Here is a 27,884-nt window from a genome sequence, read left to right as displayed (position 1 = left end):
AATCTTTTTTCTTCCAGATGGTTGGGACTTCAACTCCCAAAATTCCTAAACATTTCTCATATTGGCTGGGACTCCTGGGAGCCGAAGGATGAGAGTTTGAGAACCACTGCCTTAAAGACTCAGATACTACTTCTCCATGGATGCCGCCAGTCAGAGCATGTGGGGAGGTCAACACTATGCCAGCTAACTATGGTACAGTAACATACCCAGTCTGTGCATCCTTTGCTCTAGACTGGGCATGCATTTGGCACAGGTATGACCCACCCTTCAACAGTCCTGATCTGGAAGGGAAAATCCCAGTTAATCCCTTGCCATTCCACTTTCTCAGCTGCTTTTCCCTCCCCACCCGACTTTCTGTCTTTATTCTACATTAATTGTTGCCAAATGAATTCAAAGTGCAAAAGTAAGTTGTATCTAATTAAGTCAGTAAGAGGGAAAGCAAACCAGGAGGCAGAGTCTCGCCCTTCCCAGTAGAGTCAGACAAAAGTAAACTGGCACAGCCTCTCTTTGCTCTTTAATAGCATATGCCATCCTGACCACACTCTGATGTTGTTTGGCCACACATTCCACTTTTCATCTGCTAAATGTTGGTGGGTATGAGTACGAAACAGGACTTTATGTTGTATATGGTTGTGAAATAGAGCCATGTGGCGTAGTGGTTTGAGTCTTGGACTACAGCTCTGGACAACAGGGTTCAATTCCTGACTCATCCATAAAATCCAGTGAGAGACCGTGAGCAAGTCATACTCTCTCAGCCTCAGGGGAAGGCAATGGCAAACCTCCTCTTAACAAATCTTGCCAAGAAAACCCAATGATAGGTTCACCTTAGGGGCTGCATAAGTCAGAAATGACTTGGAGGCACACTACAACAACAACAAACAATTGTGAAATGTACCACGTCAGAACTGAAAATCATGATCTTGACACACACACATACACATCCATATTCAATAAATGTCAGGCTGGGGAAAGAGTAATATGAGTATATGTAACAGTTGACAGGAGGAGGAGGCAGTGGAGGAACACAGTGGAGAGCCAGCGTGGTTTGAGCATTGCACTACTGCTTTGGAGACCTGCATTATTTCTGCATCAGTGTGACAGTGGTTTGCAGTAGTTACAAGCTGTCCCACAAACAAATGTTAAAAGGTGATGGTGAGATGCCAAGGGCTCTTCTCCAGACAAGTCCATCGCTTTGGTTGGCAGACAGCTATGCCAAGGAGGGCTCTGCTTGCAAGTTGCAAGAACAACGACAATAATAATAATAAAAAAAATCTGACTTCTGGAGGGTGGAGAGAGTCAGGAGGAGGGCAAAGGCGAAGCCAGCTGGGCTGGGTTTATTCTGTCAAAGTCAACAAGAAAATCTCTGTGCCCCTTGAAAGAGAGACTGGCCCCTATAAGGGCACCGGCTGGCAGAGCCGAGCAGAAAATATTTTCTTCTCTTTGAAAACTCCCAGAAGAGAAAGAGAAGAAAGGAAGAAAGAAAGGTTTTTACTGCGTGGAGGGTGCAAAATGGATTTCCTTCCCAGCTTTTCCCTACAAACTTGGGTACTCCTTGTGGTCTTCTTGGCCCTCTTTCTCCTGTAAGTATAACCAGATGTATATGTGTGTGTGGCAGTCGCTGAAATGGAGTGCTTTTGGAATAGATTTTGCCAGTTGTTGTTGTTGTTGTTGTTGTTGTTGTTCCGACTTATGGCAACCCTATCCTGGGATTTTCTTGGCAAGGTTTATCCAGAGGAGGTTTGCCTTTACCTCCCCCGAGGCTGAGAGTATGTGACTTACCCAAGGGCACCCAGATGGTTTCATGGCTGAGCAGAGAATCAAACTCTGGCCTCTGGAGTCTAACCACTAAGCTTTGATATCAGGTTTACAAATTTGCAAATGAGTATAAATCCATGACGCGAAGGGCTGACAATTGGGAAGGCGCAATTAAAAAGTTTCTGTTTAATCCAAATAGCAAATGATTTTGGTTAACCTAGCCATGTGTTTCTCGTAAAAATGAACATATGGTCCACATTCATAAATTACATGGTGACACATTTCTGTCTTTCGCAAGGGCCAACACGCCAAACATGGGATGTTTTTTGGCATCTTGTTCAGTCTATATAAAGGGAAAAGCTTTCCGGCCTTCCAACAAGGAACATTTAATAATAATAAAGGGAACCTGCCAAGTCTTTGCATTTGCATCACAGGAAGGAGAAGTAGATTGAAGTCTATGAAAGCTCATGCTGCCAACTTCTTTCAATTAAAGATGCTACATACTGATTCTACAGACTAACACAGCTATGTCTTTGAATTCTGAATTCTGCCACTATGGGGGATATTTATTAGATCAAAAGTTAGCATTGCTGGAGTATGTCAGTACTAACCCAGATTGCTTCTTCGCTCCTAGTTCTTCTGGTGCCTCTCAAATGGAACATCTCACTGATGTCTCTCACCCTTCTTGCCTGTCTTTCCAGCTTAGCACTGATCAAATATCTTGGTTTTAGCCCACTTTGTGTCTTCTTGCAAATGTTCTTCCAACCCTTCTAAACTCAAGTGTCTTGACTGATCTCTCTTGCACTGGTTGTCTTTCCAGCTATGGCATCTGGCCCTACAATTTCTTTAAGAAGCTGGGCATTCCTGGACCAAAGCCTTTGCCTTTCATTGGCACTTTTCTCGAATACCGCAAAGTGAGTATCTGGGGATGGCAATGTGAGGGTCACCTTTAGGGAGAAGCCAAATGCAACTGAGTGGTGGAAGCAAAGCTGTTTAGAGATGGATTGTAAGTCTCCCTTGCAGAGCATTCATGATTTTCTGATGTCTCTTTTCTCTCGGCAGGGGGTTCTTGATTTCGACCAGAAGTGTTATCAGAAGTATGGCAAAATCTGGGGGTGAGTTTGCTACAGAGTGAAACCTCATGGGAAGGACAGTAGATTGAGAGGGAGAATTGGCTGGCTGTTGCTAATTCATAATCCCACAAAATCTATTTTTAATACAGACATGCAAATGCATGCCAAGCCCGACCCAGCAAACCCACATTCTGGCCTTTGTGCCTTACCTGGGTAAGGTGTGTAGGTAGCCTGGGAATTTATTGCTATCAATGGGAGAGGTTAAAACAAAGTCATGGAAGAGAAAGAGGAGGGGTGCAGGTTGGCACAGGATGCCCCCTCGTGCCCATCCAGATAGTCTTGAATAAAGATGGCCCAAGACTTGCCGTTACTTGAAGCAGAAGCCAAGATAGACGCCATCCTATTTGGCTTTCTCATAGCTGAATGTTTTACACCACAATTCAAGCAATAGGATCGTTTGGAGGCCCCATGGCATAAGGACTGGAGTGTGGTTTTGGTGTGGCTTCAGGACTCTTAGGACGCATGCATCATTTAAACAGCATACCTCCAAAGTGACCCAAAGCAGCTTTATTTTGGCCTGTCTGTATGGGCCCTATGTGCGAATCAACCCATGTAGCTTCCAGCCATAGCCATTTAGCCATAAGGAATAGTAGCTTCCTAGGTAATTTCTCTACCCATTTCAGAACTCCAGCACACACACAGTACCTCCCTTGACCTTTGAGTTGTCCATTACTTTGTTCCTGATAGCAGACAGCCATGACTTTGATACTCGATTCCTCCTCACAAACTGATAACAGCATTCAAGCAACAATTGCTAAGACATTAATTTTTCTCCCTCTTCGGCGACTAGAATTTTTGATGGGCGTCAACCGGTGATGGCTATTCTGGACCCCACCATCATCAAAGCCATCCTGGTGAAAGAATGCTACACCCATTTCACCAACCGCCGGGTAGGTATCTATTGGCAAGGCTTCCTCCAATAACATGTACTGTATAGCTAAGCAGATAAGATAAGAATACTAAGAAGACTAGGTACAAGTCACACTCATTACTGTTTTCTTCCTACCTTGGGTGACTTAGGACTTTGGCCTGAACGGAGACCTAGATTCATCAATAGTGATAGTTGCGGACGAACAATGGAAGAGAATTCGCACAGTTCTCTCTCCCAACTTCACCAGCGGGAGACTGAAAGAAGTAAGTCAAGGAGGCTTCTTTGGGTATAATGCTCCTTAATGAATATTTCTAACTGCTGCCTTAAGCGTCTTACCATTGGAAGAGTAAATTACATCTGCCATTGCTGCCTTTATTGAGCATTCACGAAAAGTGTTCTGTTTCTAAACCGAAAAACACAGTGGTATTCAGACTTTTCAGGAAAATCAGCCTCTGTGCAAAAACAAAACCTCTTCCACTTATTCCAAAGGATTCGGGGCCATATTCTGGGGTACATACTTGATTCATGCAGCCACTAGCTAGGCCTATGGGTATTGCGCACTACCCTCTATAAAGTGACTGCAACCAAGAACACATGAACATGAAAATCAGGAATAATGGACCCGTTCTTCAGTAGTGCCTGAACACCTTTGGAAATTGCAGTAATTTAGAAGGCAGACTGCATAATTTAAAGAGAAGAACCTTTGAAGGTTCAGTCCTTAGCATCTCCAAATAGACCTGGGAGTGGTCCCTGTCTGAAACCCTGGAGTCTCTGCCAGTGAGTATCAACAATACTAAGCCAGATGGAGTAAAGCTATGATACATCCGAATGAGATGTCTAAATGTCTAACACAATATGAATGTCCAATTTGACTAACACAATATGAATCATTGTGTCCCTCTTACTGATTGTTTCATTGAGGGCCTTCACAAAACTGTGATAGGAACTCAAGGCTTCCCAGTAGGAGATCCTTCAAAAACTATTGATTTATAAAGTCACCAAAGTTACGACCTGGTGATATTCAAACAACCTCTTTCTCACAGACAGGGTTTGATTTCATCCCCCATCCCAATTTCTTTCCTTCTCCATATTGTAAGTATAGTACTGAGAATTGCTGTGAAATTCTTGAATTCACACATCTTCAACTGGTGAGTCAAGATCTACTCTTGGCTTAACATGTGTTGCAACAATAACACAACCAAGAAAATGAATGTGTTTGGGCTAGCAGTGAATCCAAGGAGGCTGGAAACTTCTAGGAGAATGAGAAAATGACCTCTTTCAGAAGATTGAGCTATTCTGCTAATCTACATGCAATTAATGATTAAACTGAACTCCTAACGGAGCAAATCCATCACAAGTGGCTTGGCAGCACCGCCATAGAAGGAAAAATTGGTCCAGCTCCTTATCAATGATGTGCAAAGGGATGCAACACACAGAGAGATTGCAAGTGTCTGTTCCAAACTGTTTGTTGGTGTTGATTTCACTTAATGGACACCCAAAGACCATCTCAGGTTTTGATCTGCGTTTCAGATGTTTCCCATCATCAACCATTATGGGAAGATGCTGGTGAAGAATGTCCAGAAGAGAGTGGAAAATGACGAATCCATAAACATGAAAGAGTGAGTAACTCTTTGTGTGGCAAGTATTGCCAGTGTTTGATTGAAGCAACTGACAGCAAGGTGTGCTGCCCATTTTGTATTTCTCTGTTTGATGTATCCATCGACTGGCACATTTTGCAAAATCAGAAGGGGCATTTCAGGAGCCAGTGGTTTAATGCACAGGCTGCAATGTTCTGGCTGTTCAGATGTTTTAGGCTACAGTTCTCACAATCTCTTATAATTGGCTATCCTTGGCTGGTGTGAGTTGTATTTTGCAGATATATGATTTTAAATTAGTGTGTGTGTGTGTGTGTGTGTGTGTGTGTGTGTGTATAAAATCACATGATTGTGCTGTTTTCTTTTCTAAGAGAATGAATCACAATATGCCCAAAATGCCGTTTACTTTATTTGATTCTCTAATTGTGTTCCGAAATATGAACCGCGTGATTCTAAGTATGTTTTTGACCATATCCTTGATTTTACTATTAGAGGATATAAACCTATCGCATTGAAGATAATGGCATATTTTAAGGTGGCTTCCAAGATATAGACTAGAAATAAGATAACAAAATGCAATGGTGATTTTGTTTTCAGGGTTGAAATAGTTTGTTTTATGGCATGGTATTTAGATAAATGCATATATTCCCTTCATATATTCTCTTTATTCCAGCATCTTTGGAGCCTACAGCATGGATGTGATCACCAGCACTTCGTTCAGCATCAACATTGACTCCATAAACAACCCCAACGACCCGTTTGTCATAAACATCAAGAAGATCATCAAGTTCAACTTTGTAAATCCACTCCTAATCGCCATTGGTATGTCTCTGTTTTGTATGAGCCTTTGGACTCCTTATTCCTTCACAGGGAGAAATGTGAGTTGATGGCATTTCCTTACTGGTTTATAGATCCGCTTCCTTTACAAAAGGCCTCTTCTCTTTCCCAGTCATCTTTCCATTTCTCAGACCACTGCTGGAGACACTCAAGTTCAGCCTAACGCCCAGATCCATCACAGAGTTCTTCACGGGTGCCTTCAAAAAGATCAAGAAGGACCGGCAAAAGAATGGTTATAAGGTCAGGCTGAGCCATAGTTGTGGCTTCTTTCCACTTCTGTGAATCTGTGTCCGCTTGGAACCATTGCTCTGAGATTAAATTAATGGTCTGCACCGAGATCAGCTGCCTCTAAACCCGTGGAGCAACTTGTCGTCTTTGGGATGCTTCTTTGGATGCAGGGAGAAGTGGGCTTACGTTTGCCCGTTTTCTCCTGCCAGCTGCCAGCTGTTGTGTCTCTGTTCTTCTGTAGGACCGGGTTGACTTTCTGCAGATGATGTTGGACTCCCAAAGTTCAGGTGACATTTCTGAAGAGGCAAAGTCATATAAAGGTAAAGAGATTAAATTGGATACTTTGGAGTTTATCACACAGGAGGAATTTCTCTTAATTTCGAATGAAAGGAAAGTGGGGATAGAACGCATTCACGTGAATTTGCTAGTTCAGCGAATTTATGTGAATTTGAATTGCGTTCCAACTGACTTCCCATTGCCCAAAAATAGCTTGCCATTGCCCAAAATTGCATGTGGTAGTTTATCACGCAATGACGTGAAACCCCATGATTGCGTTCGGACTGACTTCCCATTGCCTGAAATTGCATGTGGTAGTCTATCACACAATAATGTGAAACCCCATGATTGCATTCGGATTGCCACTGGATTATACTTCCAATTTCCCTTGTCTGATAACGTCCCGATTCTTCCTGCCTGCTTCTGTACAGAAACTGATTTACAGCTGTGTTTTCCTTCCTCGTTTCTTTCCAGCTCTAAATGATAAAGAGATTTTGACCCAAGCCATCGTCTTTGTTTTTGCTGGCTACGAACCCACCAGCAGCACCCTCAGCTACATGGCTTACTGCTTGGCCACCCATCCAGATGTCCAGCAAAGGCTTCAGGAGGAGATCGACGAGGAACTTCCCAACCAGGTAAAAGATCTCTATCAGGCTCACCATGGCTCATGTTTATCAGGAACAGATCCACTGATCTCCAGCTTATGGAGTTTGCAGGAGGATAAAGGGTTAAGGATTTCATCTATATGGTTTAGTCAGATCATCTTGAAAACCTTCTAGTGGTGCGTCCAGAAATCTGAATTGCCAGAAGGTAACTAGAAGAGGAGAGACCAAGTGGCAAACTCAGATTTTGGGCACATTAGAGTTTCCAAAATCGCTCAACTACCTTGGCCACTTGTCCAAAATTCTGAGTGTATGAAACTCTGAAAAGCCAATGTGGTGCAGCAGTTTAAATGCCGGACTAAGAATCCAGAAGACCAGGGTTCGAATCTCGGCTGGGCCATGGAAACTCCCTTGGACAAGTCACGCTCTCAGCCGCAGAAGAAGGTGATGGCAAATCCCTTCTGAACAAAGCTTGCCAAGAAAAACCATATATAGCCCTGGCTTTAACACACCCATCTAAGGAAAATAAACTGGCCAAGAATCCTTGACCAAGGACTAGTTAAAATTCTGCAAAACAAATGCTACAAAATTGTGGGACGGTCTTATTTTCTCAAACAAAGACTCCTTTTTGTTGTTGTTGGAGTACTAAACAGAGCTGACCATGCTTAGCTTCCAAGATCAGATGGGATCGGGTGCTTTTAGGGTATTTAGGCCACAGAATTCCTACACAATGGTTTTTCTACATTCCTTTCAGAGTCCAGCAATTCCTTCTTCTTTTCTTCTTCTTTGCACAGGCTACTCCAGTCTATGACACACTCCTTAAGATGGAGTATCTTGACATGGTGGTCAGTGAAACTCTCCGGCTCTACCCTCTAGGAGGACGGATTGAAAGGGTTTCCAAAAACACAGTGGAGATCAATGGTGTGACAATCCCAAAAGGAACTGTGACTATGATCCCTGCCTTCGTCCTCCAACGTGACCCAGAACATTGGCCAGAACCAGAAGAATTCAGGCCGGAGAGGTAGGAGAAAGTCCCTTGGTACTTGGTGCAAGTGTTCCAGCATCTCCACAAAAGAAAGAAAGAAAGAAAGAAAAGGAGAAGAAAAAGGGCATGTGTTTGAAAAAATTTTCTTTGCAATGCTATGCTTGCCAGAAAGGTCCTTTATGATCTGTGTCCAATCTATAACATAATAATGGAATTTAATTCCGAAGATGAAAAGCCAAAGAGAGTCAATGGCGCTGTGTAAATTGGACAGGCTCCATCCATTTTAGGATGTAGGATTAAGAATCCTTGGCTACATTTCTCCTAGCAGAGCCCCAACTGGACAATGATGGCCATGGCAAGAACATGTGTGCATATGTGTGCAAACGTGTGCAATACATATGCCCTCAAGTCGCCTCATGACAATTCTATGAATTTCAAGGAGTTTTCTTAGGCAAGGAATATATCGGGATATAATGTGATATATCATATACAGTATATGTGGAATATTATGTAAAAGACTTATTATTGTAAGTTGTTATAATACTAATAAAGAGCAATTAAAAAGGAATATATTCAAAGGTGATTTTTGCCAGTTCCCTCCTCTGAAATATAGGATCCAGAGCCTGGTATTCATTAGCCGTCTCCCATCTAAGTACTAAGCCACATACTCACATTTATTCTCCTAAAGAACTTGCCCTTTGAGTCTTCCCTTAGAGCAGTCATTTCACTAAAATGAGTTCCTTCCACAACTAATAGCTCCTGGGTCTGGGTCTCAGGTCTCCCCCAGAGCAAAGGATCAATGGTGTGCATTGCTTCTTGTCTCGCGGCACTTTTCTTTGGGAATAGAAGCTTCACTCACCATTTCCCTCTCTTTCACTTTGCAAACAGGTTCAGTAAAGAGAACAGGCAAACCCTGGATCCGTACGTCTATTTGCCTTTCGGAGCAGGTCCCAGGAACTGCATCGGGATGCGCTTTGCTCTGCTCTCCTTGAAAGTGGCCGCTGTGGTCCTGCTGCAAAGATTTTCCTTTCGGACTTGCAAAGAGACACCGGTAAGCAAAGAGATTTGCTCTTAGACAGATGCAGCTGTCCTGCTGCAGGAGAACGGTTTGCATATATCCAGTCACCGAAAGTGAATAGCCCATTTCAATCATACACGTGTGCCCCTTCATCCCATGCTTTATCTCTTGTTCAATAATCTCCGTTGTTTTCAAAGTTCAAGCATTCATCGCCCCTGGATAACTGTGCCGACACTTCAAAGTGTGAGCTTACTGGCTCAGTAGTGAGACGGAAGTGCAAACACACTCTTTGACACTTCTTTGTACTCTTATTAAATGCATCGGCAGGTGTGTGGAAAGAGCTCGAGGTGAATTGAAAACAATAGAAATGCGGAACACCAGAGCTCTCTGTGGACTTTCCAGTTGTTTCCAATGTTCTTGGAATCTTTCCTTTGTCCTATTAACTAACCGTTTCTTCTTTTTTTCTTCCCTTCTTTCCTTGTCTTAATGGGAAAGATCCCCTTGGAATTGGACAGCAAGGGCTTCCTGCAGCCCAAAAAGCCCATCAAGCTGAAGCTGGTTCCCAGAATCGTGGTTGGATCTGGATAAAATTGGATGTAACCAAGAGACTGTTGCTAATTTCTCTCTTCTGCATCATATCGAATTAATACCTTGAAGGAAGTGGACTGAAGATTTCTTGTGAGATGTATAAATGGTTTCCATCACGTCATGCAGGACTGGTGACTTGGATGAAGAAAACCAAAAGGAAGGAGTTTGTAGGTCTTTTCTCCCCCCAAGAGCTTCAATGAAATAGTACTTCTACGATTCAGTCCTAAACCAAACTATTTCTAAATAAGCTGCATTGAGTTCAGTAGCCCGTTTCCAGTTTACTATGTATAAGACCGCAATTTTAATTTCCTTAAAATAAGCTTAGATGGGATCAACATTGATGTAAGAAAACGGAAAAGTCCACGCCTAGGTTTTGAATAAAATTGTTTCCAGAAAAGAGAACATTATATTTTTATGCTGCTTTTTGGGGAAATGATTTTCTCCTCGCTACCGTTTACAAGAAAATTAATATATGAAATAAATAGTATGCAATTACAATGATAGGAAATGATGATTTCAGGTACAGGTGAGCAGTGCAGGCCATAATGATTCACCAGTATCTAACAGCAAATGTTTAGACCTCATCTGTGTGTTTATGTGCCTTCAGGTTGCCTTTGGACTTATGGCAACCCCATGAATTTCATAGGGTTTTCTTGGGTAAGGAATACTCACAGGTGGCTTTGCCAGTTTCTTCCTCTGAAATATAGCCTACAGCACCTGGTATTCATTGGCGGTCTCCCATCCAAGTACTAACCAGGGCTGACCTTGCCTAGCTTCCAAGATCGGACCAAATCTGGTGCCTTTATGGTATTTTGGTGTTCCAAATGCAGCTGTCTCAACCAGGCATACTCTTTATCCACTTATCCAAATCTCACCTACTTAATATCTTAATCTACATTCTCACCACAAACATGTGAAAACAGCATCTACCTCTATAATAGTCTGTCCTTGATAGTCATAAATTGCCAAGATGGGAAAAAAGAAGGATCTTTATTGAATTTCTGTTATTACATCTTTAGGGAAGGAAGGCATTTGGGTGCCAAATCTGGAGCAGGGCTCTTTCTTGATGGTGGGATCTCAGGCACAGACCTAATCCCTCCTTTCTCTCCATCATACATCTTCACTATTGGTATCAATAGTTTATTCGGTCTATTGGTATTCACTATTGGTATTTATATGCCCTAGTCAAACCTTTCTTTTTAATTATTTTAATTGGATTTTTTTCAGCAAAAGAAGAATAAAAATGAAATACAATCCAAAGTATATTCACGCCATACACCTATGCTGATTTCTATAACATATTTCTGTCACATCCCTATGCTGATTCCTGTTTGGCAACTTATCTTGAATGTGGACTTCTGTGAGACTGTAATGTGTATCATGATCTTTTATTCTGTTATTGGCCATCTTTGTATTCAAAAGATATAAACGATCTAAATAAATCAGTGAATGGATTGAAGTTCCACTGAATGCTTGCATCACTGAAGCGTTGGCATTCTGTACCTGCAGCAGATTTGCATTGGATTTATTCTTTGTGGGTGACTTGCACGAACGGGGATGGCTTCTTAGTTTACGTTCTACCCCTCCGTATTTTATGGGAGAGCAGAGATGGACAACTGTACTAGGTATGGGGATGACATTTCTGCACCACAGTCCTTTGAGAGGTGACATGGATGATCAAAAGTGCAACTTTCCCCCTCCAAAACAAACAAACAAACAAACCCAGGAGTGGCAAGAAGTCCAAATCTGATATACGTACTCCATTTTCTAAGCCTAGAGACCTCTTGGGGAGTCTGAAGAAATTGGAGGCCACAGAAGCAATCTTGGAGGCCACCTTTAGCCATAGAGTCTCTCTTTACTGAAGCTCTGGGAGGGAAATTTTGGTGACAGTCAAAGGAGAGTAGAAGACTTGAGAGAGAATGAATAGAAGTGATCTCTGCTAGAGAAGACTATGGAAGATGGAACTGCAGTTGGCCTTAATAGAAAGTACTGCAGGGAGGAGCAGAGATGGGCAACTGTTGTATGTCCAAGGGTCAACCTTTTTTTGTCCATAGGCCACAAGGATATCCAAAAGGGCAAAAGAAGAAGAGGAAAAACAGCACATGAGTGTCTGGAAGTCTAGTACTGGTTTTGATGAATGGTGTTTTGTTGTTGTTGTTAAGCAGTGCAGCTGAACCATGAAGCTGACTGAAATAGTAAACTGCTGTTCGCCTCTACCCTTGTTTGCTAGATAACGGGTACTATCCACACATCATCATCATCATCATCATCATCATCATCTTGCCCTTCTCCCAAGGCTGGGACTCAGGGCTTCTTACAACATTAAAAAAACAAAAACACCATTCGGTTAAAAACATACAAAAATAGAATTTAATTACTACAATAATTAAAACAAATTCAATGCTAAAATCAAGTTTAAAAATCTGAAAATGCTTAAAATGCATTAAAACAATATAGCAGCACCTTGTCACATGCCTTAAAACCTTTCGGTTTTCAAAGCCCATCTAAACAAGTAGGTCTTAGCCTGCCGGCGGAAGGATAACAAATTATTATTATTATTATTTATATGCTGCCTCTCCCGCAGGATTGAGGTGCCTTACAATATCACATAAAATACAATATAAAATACAATATGTATTAAAATACATTCTATTAATACCCTCCCCACATTAAATCCTATGGTGCTATGGAAGTACAGGATCATAGGTTCTTACATTAGGAAGGGAACATAAGGGATATCCAGTCCAACGCCTGCCATGCAGGAACACACAACTAAAGTACTCCTGAAAGATGCCCATCCAACTTGTGTAAAACCTCAAAAGATGGAGAGTCTACCACCCTCCGAGGCACTTGCTTGAACAGCTCTTACAGTCAAGATGTTCTTCCTAATGTTTAGGTAGGATCTCATTTCTTCTACAGGCATATTTTGGTTAATAAAGCCTCTGATAATTTCCTTTTTGCAAAGTCTCTTTAGTCCTGGACAGCAGCACACCTCGCCTTGCCTCCTGCATGCGTTTGCTTCCAAGCTGAGCACAAAACCAAAAGCACCACCAACTGTACTTCTAGGCTTAGGACTGCTGGCATTTGCCAATTCTTGCACAAAAAAGAGACTGAAAGAAAACTCTCCAGCCTGTTCCATGTGACCTCTCAAATTGCTAAACAAAACTAAAAGAAAAGGGCAGGGAAAGGAGGTGGAGAGAGAAGGAACTTGCTTTTTACTGAGTCCGGCACAAAATGGAATTCCTTCCCAGCTATTCCCCAGAAATTTGGATGCTCCTCAGTATCTTCTTGGCCCTATTTATGCTGTAAGTATAAGTGAAGTGGCTGTTGTTGGGGCAGACAGTGCATTTGCACAAACAAAAAACCAGTGAAAGGAGGTGAAAGATACTGTTTTGTTTGTTTAGTTTGTACTTCTGGGAAGGGCCTATTTCAGATGCAGAGAGTTTTAAAACATTGCAAGTGCTGATGCCTCTTAACTTGAGAGCCTCTCACTGATCTCTCTTGCACTGCTTGTCTTTCCAGCTATGGCATCTGGCCCTACAATTTCTTTAAGAAGCTGGGCATTCCTGGACCAAGGCCTTTGCCTTTCGTTGGCACTTTTCTCGAATACCGGAACGTAAGTATCCGGGGATATTAAATATGAGGGTTACCCTTAGGAAAAGCCATATGCAACTGGGCAGTGGAAGCAAAGCTGTTTAGAGACGGGATGTAAGTCTCCCTTGCAGAATATTGTCTCTCTCCTTGCTTTTCTCTTTTTGTTTTGGCAGGGCATTAACAACTTTGACCAGAGCTGCTATGAGAAGTATGGCAAGATCTGGGGGTGAGTCTCCCACAAAATGGAGCTCCTTCAAGGAATGGGATTTAATGCTCCCCGCTAACATTGTGGGAGCATACCTCTCCCACTGCAACTTGTTTCCAAAACAAATGTGCCAAGGTGTCTGTATGCTGCTCCGGTTTGGTTTGTGAATGTATCGTCATCTCAGAGCAAGACAGAACAAAATAAATTAAGTCCTACAATTCTAGTCCCTTTTCTCTGGAAAGAGCAGGGAGAGGGGAATGTGCTCCATGCTAGAGCACTCAAGAAATCCAGACTATAATATAAATGAGACATTTTAGAAGAGATGTAGATGGTAGCCTTGTTTGATTTCTTCTGCAACGCTTTGTCTTTGTGGAATCTATTCTGATTTCTCTCCTTGCACAAACTTCCTAAAGTTGGAAGTCTTATTCAGTCGGATCTCTTGGATCTTAGACTTGAACAGATATTGGGTCAAATGAGGCATGCTTAGAGAAGACCTGTCAAAATCAATGGGCCTCAAGTTGTGGTTTGCTTGTAAACTAGGTCTGCTCTAGGCATGACTGAGTCTAGATTTCATTCGTAGCTTCCAAACTTCCAACCACTGTTATTTAGTTGTAAGGAATCAAAATATAAAAAATTGCATGCACTTTCTACACTTCATAGTAGCATATTCATAGCTCATCCATATACAGTATCATTGGTTCTCAAACACTGGTCTTCAAGGTCTTTTGGACTTCAGCTCCCAACTCATTGGGCAAATGGCTTGGGGTTTCGTGGAGCTGCAGTCCAAAACACCTGGAAGGCCAGCTTTTGAGCATTACTGTTGATGTTGCAGCTGAAGACAGGGGACTCTGGACCTGACTCTTCCCACAAACTGATACTGAGACATTACATTCAAATAAGAATTGTAAAGATACTGTTTTCTTCTTTCTCTTGGCAACAAGACTATTTGATGGCCGCCAGCCGGTGATGGCTATTTTGGATCCTACCATCATTAAAACAATCCTAATAAAAGAATTCTACACCAGTTTCACCAACCGTCGGGTATGTGTCGACCAAGAATTTGAATACAAAAATAGTATCAGTTTTAGAATAAGTTAATTTCTATACTAACTAGGCAAAAATGATGCTCTAGGCCTGCATTTAAAAAGAATTAGAGATTGGACTCACGCCCATTTTTGTCTTCTTTTATGTCTTGGTTTATGCAGGACTTTGGGTTGAATGGAGAGCTGGACACATCAATAATTACAGTCAGAGATGAACAATGGAAGAGGATCCGCACAGTCCTGTCTCCAAACTTCACCAGTGGGAGACTGAAGGATGTAAGTCATGAAGGCTGTCCATCTTGGACATCATTGTTATTGTCCTTCGTCATCAGGTTTGTTTTGACTTATGGCAAGTCCTATGAATGGAAACTTCGATGAGCCTTAGTCATCAACAGCCCTACTCAAATCTTGCTAGCTCAGGGCAGCCATGACTTCCTCCACTTAAAATATGGTCTTCTGTTCTTCCTAATATCTTCCATTTTACTGAGCATTATCATCTTTCCCAGTGGATCATCTCATCTCATTATATGGCCAAAGTACAACAGCCTTAGTTTAATCATTTTGGCATCCAGGGAACGTTCAGGCTTGATTTGCTCTCTGGTCCATTTATTTGTCTCTCTATGGAATCTATGGAATACATAGAACTGTCCTCCAGCAACACACTTCAAATGAATGGATTCGTTTCTTTTCCTTGCTCTCCAGCCCTGGACTTCTTGCTTACTAATTAATATTTTATCTGCTGCTTTGACTCTATTCTTACTGATGCTAAACTAACTGAACACCTAACACATAATAAAAAATATGCCCCCTATATATAGACAAAATTGTTCCCTTGGAAGAAAGTCATTCCAGTTTCTTGGAACTGATACGTCCAAGTCTATAACAATGTGTGCAGGTCACCTGGCAATGTGAGGCTGTTCTAAAATGCTTGCTAGTATCATAACTCCATTGAAATGGACACCCAGAATCCAGTCTTAACATCTCAAGCTTTGGTCTGTGTTTTAGATGTTGCCCATCATCAACCATTATGGGGAAAAGTTGGTAGAAAATGTCCAGAAGAACGTGGGAAACGATGAATCCATAGACATGAAAGTGTGAGTAATTCCCAGGCAGAGCTAATGTGGTGTAGTGGTTTGATTGAGCATTGGACTATGGCTCTGGGAAACCAGAAATTCAAATCCTTGTTCAGCCATGGAAACCCACTGGGTGATGTTTCAGCAAGCCATGCTCTTTCAGAATAAGAGGAGGCAAACTTAAGGTGACTAAGGCCTGTTACAGACTGCCAAAATAAAGCTGCTTCGGGTCTCTTTGGAGGTATGCTGTTTAAATGATGCTGCATCCTAAGAATCCGGAAGCTGCACCAAAGCTGCCCTCCAGTGCTTAGGAATGGAGTGTGGCTTTGGCGCGACCTCCGGACTCTTAGGACACATGCATCATTTAAATAGCATACCTCCAAAGAGACCCGAAGCAGCTTTATTTTGGCAGTCTGCAACAGGCCTATAAGTCAGAAATAACTTGAAGGTAAGCAGCAACCACCAAATTCTCAGGTGGCTACAACTGTCTGATTTTAAAACAGAAACAAGTTATAGAAATGATTTCCAGGTGGGACTTGCTGCCATTTTGTGACCCTGTGCTTGATGCCTAATAAAATAAAGTGCATGTGTGTCCACTTTCTATTCCTTGAAGGATATTACAGTCCAAACAAGATATTAGTGTTTACTTTGCCACGTTTTGTAATTGCATTTTCAGATATAAAATCCATGGTTTCTAGGTATGGAACCATATCCATTATTAAATGATAGAAGTGTATTGATTTTAAAGGTAACAGTGATGTGTAATATAGATACAGACTAGATACAGGGTAACCGAGTTTAATGATGCATGATTTTTTTTTACAATTAGTTATAATAGGTTCTTAAAATGTCATTGTTTAAATAAATTCGCTGCTCTCTAATGAGATGTCATACAGGCTGCAGACATATCAGATAAATGGGGGAGATTAATCTGAATCTTTTTATTGCCTGTTTGAGCTTTCCTATAGTGTCAAAAGTCCCCATCACAAGACTGTGTTGAAGAGGTTTGTTGGAAGGGAGCAATACATACCTGTTGAGGGGCTTCTCTGGAAGACAAATTCTTGCCATAGAGTCCCATCACATCTGATGGATTTGTCTTTTCTTCATCTCTTTCCCTCCTTTTAGCCTCTTTGGAGCCTACAGCATGGATGTAGTCGCCAGCACTTCATTCAGCATCAATGTGGACTCCATCAACAATCCCAATGATCCTTTCGTCAGGCATATCAAGGATTTTTTGAAGCTCAGCGTTTTCAACCCAGTGATATTCTTGCTTGGTATGAAGCCCCCGTGGGTTACGGCATGTCGACATTTTCCTCTCTTTCTTTTTTAAGGTTTGATTTAAAAGTGGTGAATCTGTTTTGACAGATTGGTAATGTACCAGGACGGACGGTAGAACCGCTCCTTCATAGCTTTTACTATTGCCCTTCCCTGGAGACTCAGACAAAAGCAAACTGCTGCAGCCTCTTCTAGATTGTGTGTCTTTTGCTCCTCGATAACTTTTGACATCTCGGTCACACTATAATGTTGTTAGGCTGTAGTTTTCATTTACAAAATGTTGGAGGGTATGGTGCTATTTGCCTAACACACAAAGAAAATGAGTGAAGCGGTTGCACTCAAAGTGAAATTTTGTGACAGTATCTCTCAAGGGGATCTCTTGAGAGGCTATCTCTTCCGACAGATAAATTTGCCATATGGTTGCCATACGCTCTTTGGGCCTGGCTTAAAATTTCAGTTTTGTCTTCTCTGTCTCTATGCAAAAGCACTCTATCTCAGGATGAGAAGCCAAAAGTAAATTTAGGGCAAGCTGAAGTCGAAGGCTTTCATGGCCGGCATCCATAGTTTTGGGGGATATGTGGCCATGTTCTAGAAGAGTTTATTCCTGATGTTTCTCCAGCATCTATTGCTGGGATCTTCAGAGAATGCTGGCATGGAAGAGAGTGGGGTATATATATACACACACCCAGGATCATACAATATCTACCTACCTACCTACCTACCTACCTACCTACCTATCCATCCATCCAACCATCCATCCTCCCTCCCTACTGGCTCCATTCAATGGGATCCTGGGATCTGTAGTTTAGGGACAGGAATTTAGATTTCTCAGCCAGAGTGCTTACAAGATTATAAACTACAAAAGTCTGTAAAATATAGCCATAGCAGTTTTTAAAATGGCACCATTATGCAATAGCTGCATAGTATAAAATGGCCCTGCGTTTTCCTAACCAGGTTGCAGTTTTATGGCATCTTCACAAAACACCATTTTCATCTCCTTTCCCAGTTATTTTCCCATGCCTTAGACCCCTTTTCGAGGCTCTAAAATTCAGCCTGACGCCAGCGTCGCTCACCAATTTCTTCATGGATGTGCTCAAAAAAATCAAGAAGGATCGGCAAGAGAGTAACCATAAGGTCAGTTAGACTCATTTGTGGGGTCTCTTCTGCTTTTATTCTATGGGCAAGCCTGTGTTTGTATAGGGCTGGTGGGAGAGGGCTATCCCAGGACCTAGGGACAACCCTGTGTGACGTTACAAAGGGTAGCCCCTGGTGATGCCGCTACGCATAGTAGGTTAAGGAATAGCTACAATGACATAATATATACCATTCAAAGCAAAAGCCATATGGCAGCCTCATGATCCTGGGACACTACATTGGGCTGAATGGTGAACTGGATCTACTTTTGGCTATTACTGGGTACCAATTATCAGCATCTGTGATTCTACTCCTCTGTAGGGCCGAGTTGACTTTCTGCAGCTAATGATGGACTCCCAAATTTCAGAGAACACTTCAGAAGAGGCAAAGTCATATAAAGGTAAACTTAGGAGCTATACAGATGGGTGGCTAAACGCCACCCCTGCATGCCCAGATTGGTGCTGAAGCAGCCGCACACTACAGCACCGATCCACACCCCAGACGACACTGCTGTGAGCGGCTTCCTGGAAGGGGCATCATTGGTATGCTCACGCGCCATAATAACGCCCCTTCCGGCCATCATGGCAGGCAAGTGGCAGAACCTGCGCTGGGGACATGTGGACGCTCAGCCCTAGTTCAACCTACTCCACAAAGTGCCGGTCTGTACTGCCCCTTACCTTTCTTACTGAAACAACCAGAATCCTTTAAGACAGTGGGTGACCATGCTAGCTAGCTGATTCTGGGAGTTACAGTCCAAAAAATACAACATTTCCCATGGTATAATGCAGCCACAGTCTCAAATAACCTGAAAAACAGATCCATTGCCTGCACCTAGTTTTTGATGTTTCATCTTTCTCGTCAGCTGGACATTTGGCCACCGCTTTTTGTCACATAGTAAAACCTTTTAAAGGAGTTCTCATCATAGAGATTAATCTCAGCACAATACAGGCCAAAAATGATTTTAAGATTTATTCCCTAGTATACATAGTGCAACAGTTTAATCCCACCCTGATTATTACTGGCTGCATTCTCCAAAGAATTGATTTACAGTTGTTTTCCTTCCTCATCTATTTTCAGCTCTAACTGACAAAGAGATCTTGACACAGGCCATAATCTTTATTTTTGGGGGCTATGAGACCACCAGCAGTGCCCTCAGCTTCCTATCTTATTCCCTGGCCATCCACCCAGATGTCCAGCAGAAGCTGCAGGAAGAGATTGATAAAGCACTTCCCAACCAGGTAAGAGTCTCTTATGGTCACCATTGGCCACATTTATTGGGAACGGGTCAAATGATCTGTGACATATGGAAGATGATGTTCAAGAGGACTTTAAGAAATGCATCTAGTCCTCGTGGCTAGTGAGATCATTTTTGAAAGCCTGGTGGTGGTGCGTCTAAGCAAACCCTATGAAATTCATGGGGTCGCCGTAAATTGACAGGTGACTAGGAGAGTTACTTTTTCTCATTCTTAGGCTACTCCCAGCTATGATGCGGTCCTTCAGATGGAATATCTGGACATGGTGGTAAATGAAACTCTCAGGCTCTATCCTCCAGGAGGACGGATTGAAAGAGCTTGCAAAAACACAGTGGAAATCAATGGAGTGACCATCCCGGAAGGAACAGTGGTTATAATCCCTGCTTTTGTCCTGCATCGTAACCCGGAATATTGGCCAGACCCAGAAGAATACAGACCAGAGAGGTAGGAAGGATCTTAAGGCTATAACAGGGTCTGCCCTTAGATCAGTCATTTGACCAAAATGAATTCCTTCCACAACTAATGACTCTTGAGGATCTCTTTGTGCAAATCCGGACAGCAAAAGATCAAAATGCGTATTGCCTAGGGACCACAAACACCTGCTTGCTTTTCCGCCACAAAGGATCAAAGATGTACATTGCTTCCTGGCTCTGGGCACTTGCATTTGGGGTTAGAAGCTTCACTCATGCATTTCTTGCTTCTCTTTGCAAATAGGTTCAGTAAAGAGAACAAGGAAAGCCTAAACCCGTACGTCTACTTGCCTTTTGGAGCGGGTCCCAGGAACTGTATTGGAATGCGTTTTGCTCTGCTGGTCTTGAAAGTGGCCGTTGTGGTCCTGCTGCAAAAGTTTTCCTTCCGAACCTGCAAAGAGACACCGGTAAGCAGGATATTTTAAAGAAAAATGCAATCTAGACTGTTCTTTCTACTAGTCCAGAATCCTTTGCATATCTTCAGCTAAACTAAATTTATAATAAATCAGTATGTAGAAAGATCTTGCAGCACCATTGAAACTAACTAAAGAAAGAAGTTGGCAGCATGAGCTTTCGTAGACTAAAGTCTACTTCCTCGGGTGCATTTGGAAGTAGACTTAAGTCTACGAAAGCTCATGTGGCCAACTTCTTTCTTTAGTTAGTTTCAAAAATCTCTCTACATACTGATTCTACAGACTAACACAGCTATATCTGTGAATTATAATAGATTCAATGAAGTAAAAGCAAACCACCATTCCCAGTCATAGATATGCACAAAAGCATGACATGGCTATCATCTTCAGTGTGGCAACCAGAGCCGCCCTGAGTCCCAGCCTTCGGAGAAGGGCAGGATATATAAATAAATATTATTATTATTATTATTATTATTATTATTATTATTATTTCTTTTTTAATGGGAAAGATCCCCTTGGAAGTGGCCGGCACTGTCTTCCTGGAACCCAAAAGGCCCATCAAGCTGAAGTTGGTGCCCAGGGCTGTTTCTGGACCTGAGGAATAGAGAAATCCGAAATGGCACCTTCTGCATCACAGAATTGACCGATACTGTGGTTAGGAAATTTAGCGAACTGGACTGGACTGAAAACTGTATCTGGGAGACCAGATTTATGAATTCATCCTACCGAACCTGTGACTGGAGTCAAGAATGGAGCAAATTGTTGTTTTTCATTTCAGGAGCTTTACTGAATTAATACTGAGATAGTACAATCCTATATGCATCTACTCAGAATAAGCCCAGTCGCATTCATATACTACTCTCTGCAAAATATGTATAGAATTACATCCTTAATTTGCTTAATTTAAGCGGATAGAGAAAGCAAAAGTAAAGCAGTAAGACTTTCTTTAACTTTCTTAAATCGATGTCTGTGTATAAGAGAAGATATATCATTTGCCTATGCTGCTTTTTTTGCTTAAAGGCCCCAAAAAACAGTGTACATGAGAAACAATATGAGAATAAAAGGGAATGCATTTGAGGAAATAGACTTAAGTCTACAAAAGCCAATGCTACCTCTTTCTTTCTTTCTCTCCATTACTCTCAAAGGTGCTGCACAATCCCTTTGCAATAAAAGAGGATGTTTGCCTACCAGTCTGTTAAAGCCGTAAAACATCAGACTTCATATTTTCTGGATGCTAGAACGCATGTTCAATGGATAGAGATTAAGGAGTAAAGACACCAAGGGCTCCGAGAAGCAAACTAAAGGCGTTATTATAGGAACTCCATTTGAGGCAGGAAAGGTTAGAATCTAGTTTTCAGTCTAAGGAAAAGAGAATTGACGTGAAGAAAAGAGGAAGAAAAATAAGCCTAAGAGTCTCCATCTATATCACAGAGGGGTCGAGAAAGGAGGACACTTTGCATCATTCAAACGATCTAAACCTGGCCCAAAGCAGAATTAATGCAGTTTGACACCGCTTTAGCTGCCATGGCTCCATCTATGGACTATCTCTTCTTCTCTATCTAGTTTTAACTCTGGATTAAAGGCTTTCTTGTTCTTGGAAGCATTTGAAACTCTAGTTTAATATTGTTTTATAACTAAGATGTTACTATATCTGTTTTTACAGTTTTGAACTATAATTTATTTAAACGGCGAAGCCGAAGACTTTCATGGCCAGCATCTGTAGTTTTTTGTGGGTTTTTCGGGCTCTGTGGCCATGTTCCAGATGAGTTTATTCCTGACGTTCCTCTGCAGATGCCATCCACAGATGCTGGTGAAACGTCAGGAAGAAACTCTTCTGGAACATGGCCACATTGCTCGAAAAATCCACAAAAAGCTATAGTGCTGAAACTATTTGTGGGATTGATTTCAACACCTTGCATAGCTCTGTTAACATGTGCTTTCGAACAGCGATGCTCAAACTCTGGCTTCCCAGGTGTTTTGGATTTGAGGTCCCAGAATCCCAGACTGGGCCAAGATGGCTGAGGCTTCTGGGAGCTGAAGTCCAAAACATCTGGAAGACCAAGGTTTGGGCATCACCGATCTAGAACCAGGAGAACATTCACTGCCCCATTGGCATGGAAAACATTATGCCTACTTTGGTCAACGTGAAAGTGGACATACCAAAGATTGGACTAGATATAAGATTTCTTCCCATAGCTTTTAATAGCTGTGTAAAGCTGGGTTACAAATCTCTTTAAAGGCACAGAATCCCTTTTGTCGTTGTTGTGTGCCTTCAAGTCATTTCCAATTTACAGCAACCCTATGGCAACCCTATTATGGGGTTTTCTGGGGCTGAGAGTGTGCGACTCCTTCAAAGTCACCCCATGGGTTCCCAAGTATCTCATTTGAATTTGGCAAACCCAGTGCCTTATCCAGAGGACTCCTTCTGCATGACCTGGGCAGAAATTCAGGAGGTTCAGTTCCATATTCCAGGGAATACAGTCCATTGGGTTTCTGATTGACTTGCAGCAATTAAAAGGTCCAACGATTTGGTTCTAATTGCCTCCGCTTCAGGATGGGACTATTTATTCTACATCCAATTACAAACCGATCAATCTGGTTTGCTGCTAATAACATCTGCTTTAAGTAGGTGTCAAAAGAGTTCTTCCTGGAATCTATTGTACCATCGCCCTCCGTCATCCGCAGAATTTCACAGTTAAAGTAGAAAGCATTAAGAAAAAAGAGGGAGGCCACACTAAACGTGGATCGATTCCACCAAGGGACCCACGGCCATGAGTTTGCAAGACCTGAGCAGAATAGTTAATGACTGAGGTTCTTGGAGGTCTCTCATTCATAGGGTTTCAATTCGATGGGGGCCACTTGATGGCCAATAATACATATTTTGTCTAGATTGCTTCCACCGCTCCTGGAAATATTTTCCTTCTTCTCAGGACATGGGTACATATGGTGCTTTTTGGTAATTTGTGAAACTTGACCGAAAGACCATATTCCATGATTTCCATGCATTGGAATGGCATGCAGTTCATGGCCCAGATCTAAATATGCATTGCTTCCCATGTGCAGTGATTTCCCAACTTTGTGGTGTGCCTTTTGTTGGATTTAGCAGCATGACAAATGATCATCTGAGAGGACAGATTGGAAGAGGATGCTAAAGTGCCATGGAAGTCAAGAGAGTAAGAGTGTGGGAAGAACTGTGAACATGTCCTCGACTTGCATCCTACAATGTGACCCTGAATATTGACCAGATGCATAAAAATCCAGACCCAAGAGGAACATTGCAAACAGAATAGCTCTTCTTGCCTTGAAACTAACAAATACCTTTCCCAAATACAGGAGAAGGAGTATGATGGTGATGATGCCTAAATAATGCATTATCGTTGTTCTGCATCCTCTGTCTGCAACGCCGTGTGGAATCTCTTTTTATTCTTATTATGTACGTCCATAAACAAGGCATGGAATTTAATTAACTGTGTGTGAGAAAAGTGACACCTAAAATGGGTTTAGCAGCCGAAACATTGGCCTGGTTTTGATGTCTGACTAGTAAAAAAGGAGAGCCATAGGGCAACTGGCACTGCGCCACGTAAATACATGGCAGGAGGGTATAAAGAGGCTTGCAGGAAATTAAATTTAATCTTCCGGGAATTCAATTTGAGAAGAACCCCCCTTTTACAAAACTTGGACCGAGGTATGAGAAAACAGGATAAAGGTGATGATATTTCCCTTGCAGAAAATGCGGTTTCGTGCACGGGAAATACATTTTAGCTGGTATCCTGTTAGGAACAGGTGCACCATTTTCCCTTATGCTTGTGTAGGTCCTTTTCTGCTGCCCTTTTCTGGATGCTTTCTCTATCTGCATTGCTAATTACCTTTACCCAGGTTATTGTACAGCATCTGAAGCACTCTCCCCATATAACCAGGCCTTGCAGGGCATGGGCAGGATTGAAATAGCCAGATGCAAAATGAACCCAGGAGCGTTGAGCTCTCTGGAGGACGCTGGTGGATCTCAGCACAGATGTAACCATTTTGTGCCTGGATACAGGAACATATGCGCGTTACAGACTGCCCCCTTGAGGCGGCCTGTAGGCGCTGCTTTCCCCGCTGTATCGGGGCCTCAGCTGCCAGACCAGCAGTCTCCGAGGCCCCGATCCGCCGCTTTCCAGGCTGCGGGGAAGCGGCAAAAGGCCGCTTCCCCACAGCCTGGAAGGGGGTGTCCTTGGGACTTCAAGCCCCAAGGAACCCCACGGCGGCGGGGAGGAGGAGAAAGGGGCCACTTGGCCACTTTCTCCCTTGCGTTGCTGGACGCAGCCATCTAAAGGCTGCGCCCAGCGACGCAAACCAGGAAGGAGCTCCGAAACGGAGCTCCTTCTTGCTCCGTGGAAAGGGTGCACTAAGCGCCCTGGCACGGAGCGACAACGTCACATCCGTGCCATCCTGTATAGAGGCAGCGCGGTCGTGACATTGTCATGGCGGCCCCCATGTGGAAGGGGCGCCGCCATTTTGTACGGACTCAGTCCGTATTAGGGTTAGGGGCGTCCGGAAGTGATGCCCCTTTTTAACCCTAGTACGGACTGAGTCCGTACTTAAAGGCCCGTCTGTAACGGGCCTCAGTCAGACGCTTCTCCAATGATACCTGCCACCTACGTTGCAGCATAGGATGACTGTGCTGGCAGGGATGGAGAGTCAGAGTCCAGGGATTCAAAGAAGATGAGTTTGCACCCAGAACGACTATGCTATGCTGAGCCATACTGAACTGCAGCCTTTCTGTATGGAAAATGTGTTTTATTAATGAAGAATACTTTTGCATTTTGAATTCATTTTGCAGTGGGTGAAGTAAGCTGAGGACAAGGGGGGAAAGTGAAAGGAGGAGAAAGAAATGGGAACATTTTAAAAGCAGCTGAGAAAGCAGGAAAGGAGAAGAGTAATAGGGACAGTCCTGCCAAATGGGGAAAGTTGGAAGGTATGTGCCAGCCAATATTTGGAGAGTCTCCTCCTTCAGAGGGTGAACAGGGCAGATGCTTTCTTACATATGTTCAGCCCAGTATGTTGCTTATCTTCAAAATGCCTCTCTGTGCCACAAGCAAACCCTTAACAGAAGCCCTAATGGCCAATTCCACCTGCGATGCAGTACAAAGAGCACCAGCTTTGCTGAGCACTTACTGCAACAGGAGCAGGGTTGGGAGATAAAAAGGTCTGGTGCAGATAAACTCTTGAAGGTCACCCCCGGCTAGAAGCATTTATTTAGCCAATGCATCACGCAAATTGCAATCCAAATGCCTCCTGAGCTCTTATGGAGGCCTGCCAACATTGCAATTGTTTCTCTGCTCAGCTTCATTGACAATGCTGCACAGACCTTTAACTTGGACCAGCTGAATCAGCAGGCGGGTTTATGGAGAGGGTATTCTCATTTGGTTTGGCAAGGAAACGGAGATGGTTTTCCATGGTACTTAAAACCCCATCAGACCACAGTAGATCTCTTTCTGGCCTCAAGGCAGATCTATATACCTTTACAGAAGGTGCAAATGTCTTTGTGAAATGGTTTCCTCTCCTCTAAAACAGGGCTTGGAAGTGTCATTTTTAGACTATCCCTCCCAGAATGCCTAAGATTCCAGCTGGGAAGATTTGAGAGCCAGTGTGGCATAGTGGTTTGAGTGCTGGATACACAACTGTATTGTTGTTATTGTTGTTTGCCTTCATGTTGTTTCTAACTTATGGCAACCCTAAGGCAAACCTACCATAGAGTTTTCTTGGCAAGTTTCCTAAGAGGGAGTTTGCCATTGCCGTCCTCTGAGGCTGAGAGACTGTGACTCACCTAAGGTCACCCAGTAGATTTGCATGGCCAAGCAAGGATTTGAGCCCTGGTCTCCCAAGGTCCTAGTCCAATGCTCAAAGCACTACAGCACACTGTGCTCTACAACATGCTACTAACTGTTGTTGCATGCTTTCAAGTCATTTTTGGTGACCCTAAGGCAACTCTATTATGCAGTTTTCTTGGTAGGATTTGTTCAGAGGGGATTTGGCTTTGCAAATTTCAAGATAAAAACATAGCACACCATTTTCAAACCTTGTTCTGCCATGCGATTAAAAGTCTATGGCCCAGCCTAGTAGAAAGGCCATTGCTACTGAGAGAAAAAGGAGAAAAGGGGAGCTAACTGGACTTCTTGTGGAATAGACTTGCAAAGCCCAGGAGAAGCCACCAAGAAGGCTGTCTGTCCGTATAAATGACTGGATAGTTCAGTGTCTTTTTCTGAGGATCCTTCTGAAATCACTGTATTTAATCCTAGAATCAGCACACCTGAATATTTGAACATGGATTCTTCTGGGTTGTCTTGATGTTGAGCTGCACAACTCCCACAGGTTCCAATTGCATACAAATGGGCACAAAGAGAAAACCGTCTGTCGCGCTCTCCCTGAATCCAGATCAAAGTCTACCTTCATTGTAAGCAGAAACTGCTCTGTTTCAACACAGCAAACCGCCAGCTCAGGTTATTGCTGCTGAACCTTATCTTGCCGTGGCATGGCTTTTTATCAGATAAACCCTTTTGGAGGGAACCTTTTCTTTATTACAATGTAATCTTTTATATGAATGCAATAGCGGTAACAGGTGTCGGATAAAATAGCGCTTGGTAATAAAGCTGTCTTTTAAATGAACATATAAGGTCCTTTTGCAGAAATCCTTCGTGGAGACATCCTTCTTTGGCTTAAAGAAACAAGATCTTCCTGGCCAATACAGAAGAACAAGGCATCCAAAGGCATGTCATTACACAATGTTTTGGAGGACAATACAGTACCTCTCTCAGGACAACAGACCAGGGTTCGAATCCTTGCTTGGTCATGGAAATCCATGGATGATGTAGAGTGCAACTGGCATTCCCTCAACCAAAGGCAATGTCAAACCTCCTTTGAATAAACCTTTCCAAGAAAACCCCATGACAGGGTTGTTATCAGGAACAAGGTGAAGGAACAGAGTAGCAACAACCCACCATGGATTTTGTACCAGAAGAAAGGCAAGATAATGATTAAGTCTGGCAACCATAAACCAACCTATGATTGCATAAAGGTAAACTGCACCGTTGCGCAACATTTGGATTCTCAGGAGGGGAGGGGAGCTGTTACTAAAGCATCAGGTCAGGACCATTGGTCAAACACAGCCAATAGCATGGCTATTGTGCAACATGGTCTGATGGGATGTGCCTAAAGGAGATGCCCAATGCCACATCAATATATCACATGCTTCTTCTTATTTTGGAGTGAAAGTATATGCCTGATGCCCAAAGAAGGCAAGAAACAAGGTGGGCAGAGGGCAGAGCGCAGAGCGAGAGGAAGAGGAACAAGACAAAGTTCCACAGACCCTGGACAAAGATATTGTCGTCAATTCTGGGTGAGAAATGACAGTCCTAAACATGAGTAATAGAATTCTTCAAACTAGGAATCTCTAGGTCCTCTGGCGCAACTCTGTGGTCAACATCCGACAGACACTGACCATAGAACTGTGCTGGAGGAGCTACAAAGGCCTAGTGGAGTATTCTCTCTAGGAAT

General features: G+C 42.8%; 2 protein-coding genes across 5 annotated transcripts; both read left to right on the top strand.

Moving 5' to 3' along the window:
• Nucleotides 1–1,089: 1,089 nt before the first annotated feature.
• Nucleotides 1,090–11,328, top strand: LOC149306464 (cytochrome P450 3A24-like). Of its 2 annotated transcripts, XM_089539561.1 has the most exons (13): nucleotides 1,097–1,580; nucleotides 2,576–2,669; nucleotides 2,818–2,870; nucleotides 3,679–3,778; nucleotides 3,909–4,022; nucleotides 5,290–5,378; nucleotides 6,028–6,176; nucleotides 6,304–6,431; nucleotides 6,661–6,739; nucleotides 7,170–7,330; nucleotides 8,092–8,318; nucleotides 9,171–9,333; nucleotides 9,796–11,328. In XM_089539561.1, the coding sequence occupies exons 1-13, from the start codon at nucleotides 1,150–1,152 to the stop codon at nucleotides 9,886–9,888; spliced, it is 1,881 nt and encodes a 626-aa protein (XP_089395687.1). In that variant the 5' UTR covers nucleotides 1,097–1,149; the 3' UTR covers nucleotides 9,889–11,328. The 2 variants fall into 2 exon arrangements, 1 of the variants encoding a protein (XP_089395687.1); XR_016282435.1 differs by lacking the exon at nucleotides 9,796–11,328 and having other exon boundaries at nucleotides 1,090–1,580; nucleotides 8,092–8,406; nucleotides 9,171–9,251.
• Nucleotides 11,329–13,057: 1,729 nt separating this feature from the next.
• Nucleotides 13,058–27,096, top strand: LOC149306463 (cytochrome P450 3A9-like). 3 transcript variants are annotated; one of them, XM_089539821.1, is made up of 13 exons: nucleotides 13,058–13,193; nucleotides 13,411–13,504; nucleotides 13,656–13,708; nucleotides 14,629–14,728; nucleotides 14,893–15,006; nucleotides 15,736–15,824; nucleotides 16,929–17,077; nucleotides 18,085–18,212; nucleotides 18,534–18,612; nucleotides 19,290–19,450; nucleotides 19,683–19,909; nucleotides 20,180–20,342; nucleotides 26,630–27,096. In XM_089539821.1, the coding sequence occupies exons 1-13, from the start codon at nucleotides 13,123–13,125 to the stop codon at nucleotides 26,642–26,644; spliced, it is 1,443 nt and encodes a 480-aa protein (XP_089395947.1). In that variant the 5' UTR covers nucleotides 13,058–13,122; the 3' UTR covers nucleotides 26,645–27,096. The 3 variants fall into 3 exon arrangements, with proteins under 3 accessions (XP_089395947.1, XP_089395946.1, XP_089395945.1); XM_089539820.1 differs by lacking the exon at nucleotides 26,630–27,096 and adding an exon at nucleotides 21,494–21,938; XM_089539819.1 differs by lacking the exon at nucleotides 26,630–27,096 and adding an exon at nucleotides 20,858–21,485 and having other exon boundaries at nucleotides 13,060–13,193.
• Nucleotides 27,097–27,884: the final 788 nt, after the last annotated feature.

The sequence above is a fragment of the Sceloporus occidentalis genome, unplaced genomic scaffold, assembly GCF_023333645.1.
Source record: "Sceloporus occidentalis isolate IW3139 unplaced genomic scaffold, rSceOcc1.0.p SCAF_10, whole genome shotgun sequence".
Classification (NCBI taxonomy): domain Eukaryota; kingdom Metazoa; phylum Chordata; class Lepidosauria; order Squamata; family Phrynosomatidae; genus Sceloporus; species Sceloporus occidentalis.
The sequence above is the reverse complement of the archived record's forward strand: the minus strand, read 5'-3'. Positions and strand labels throughout refer to the sequence as shown.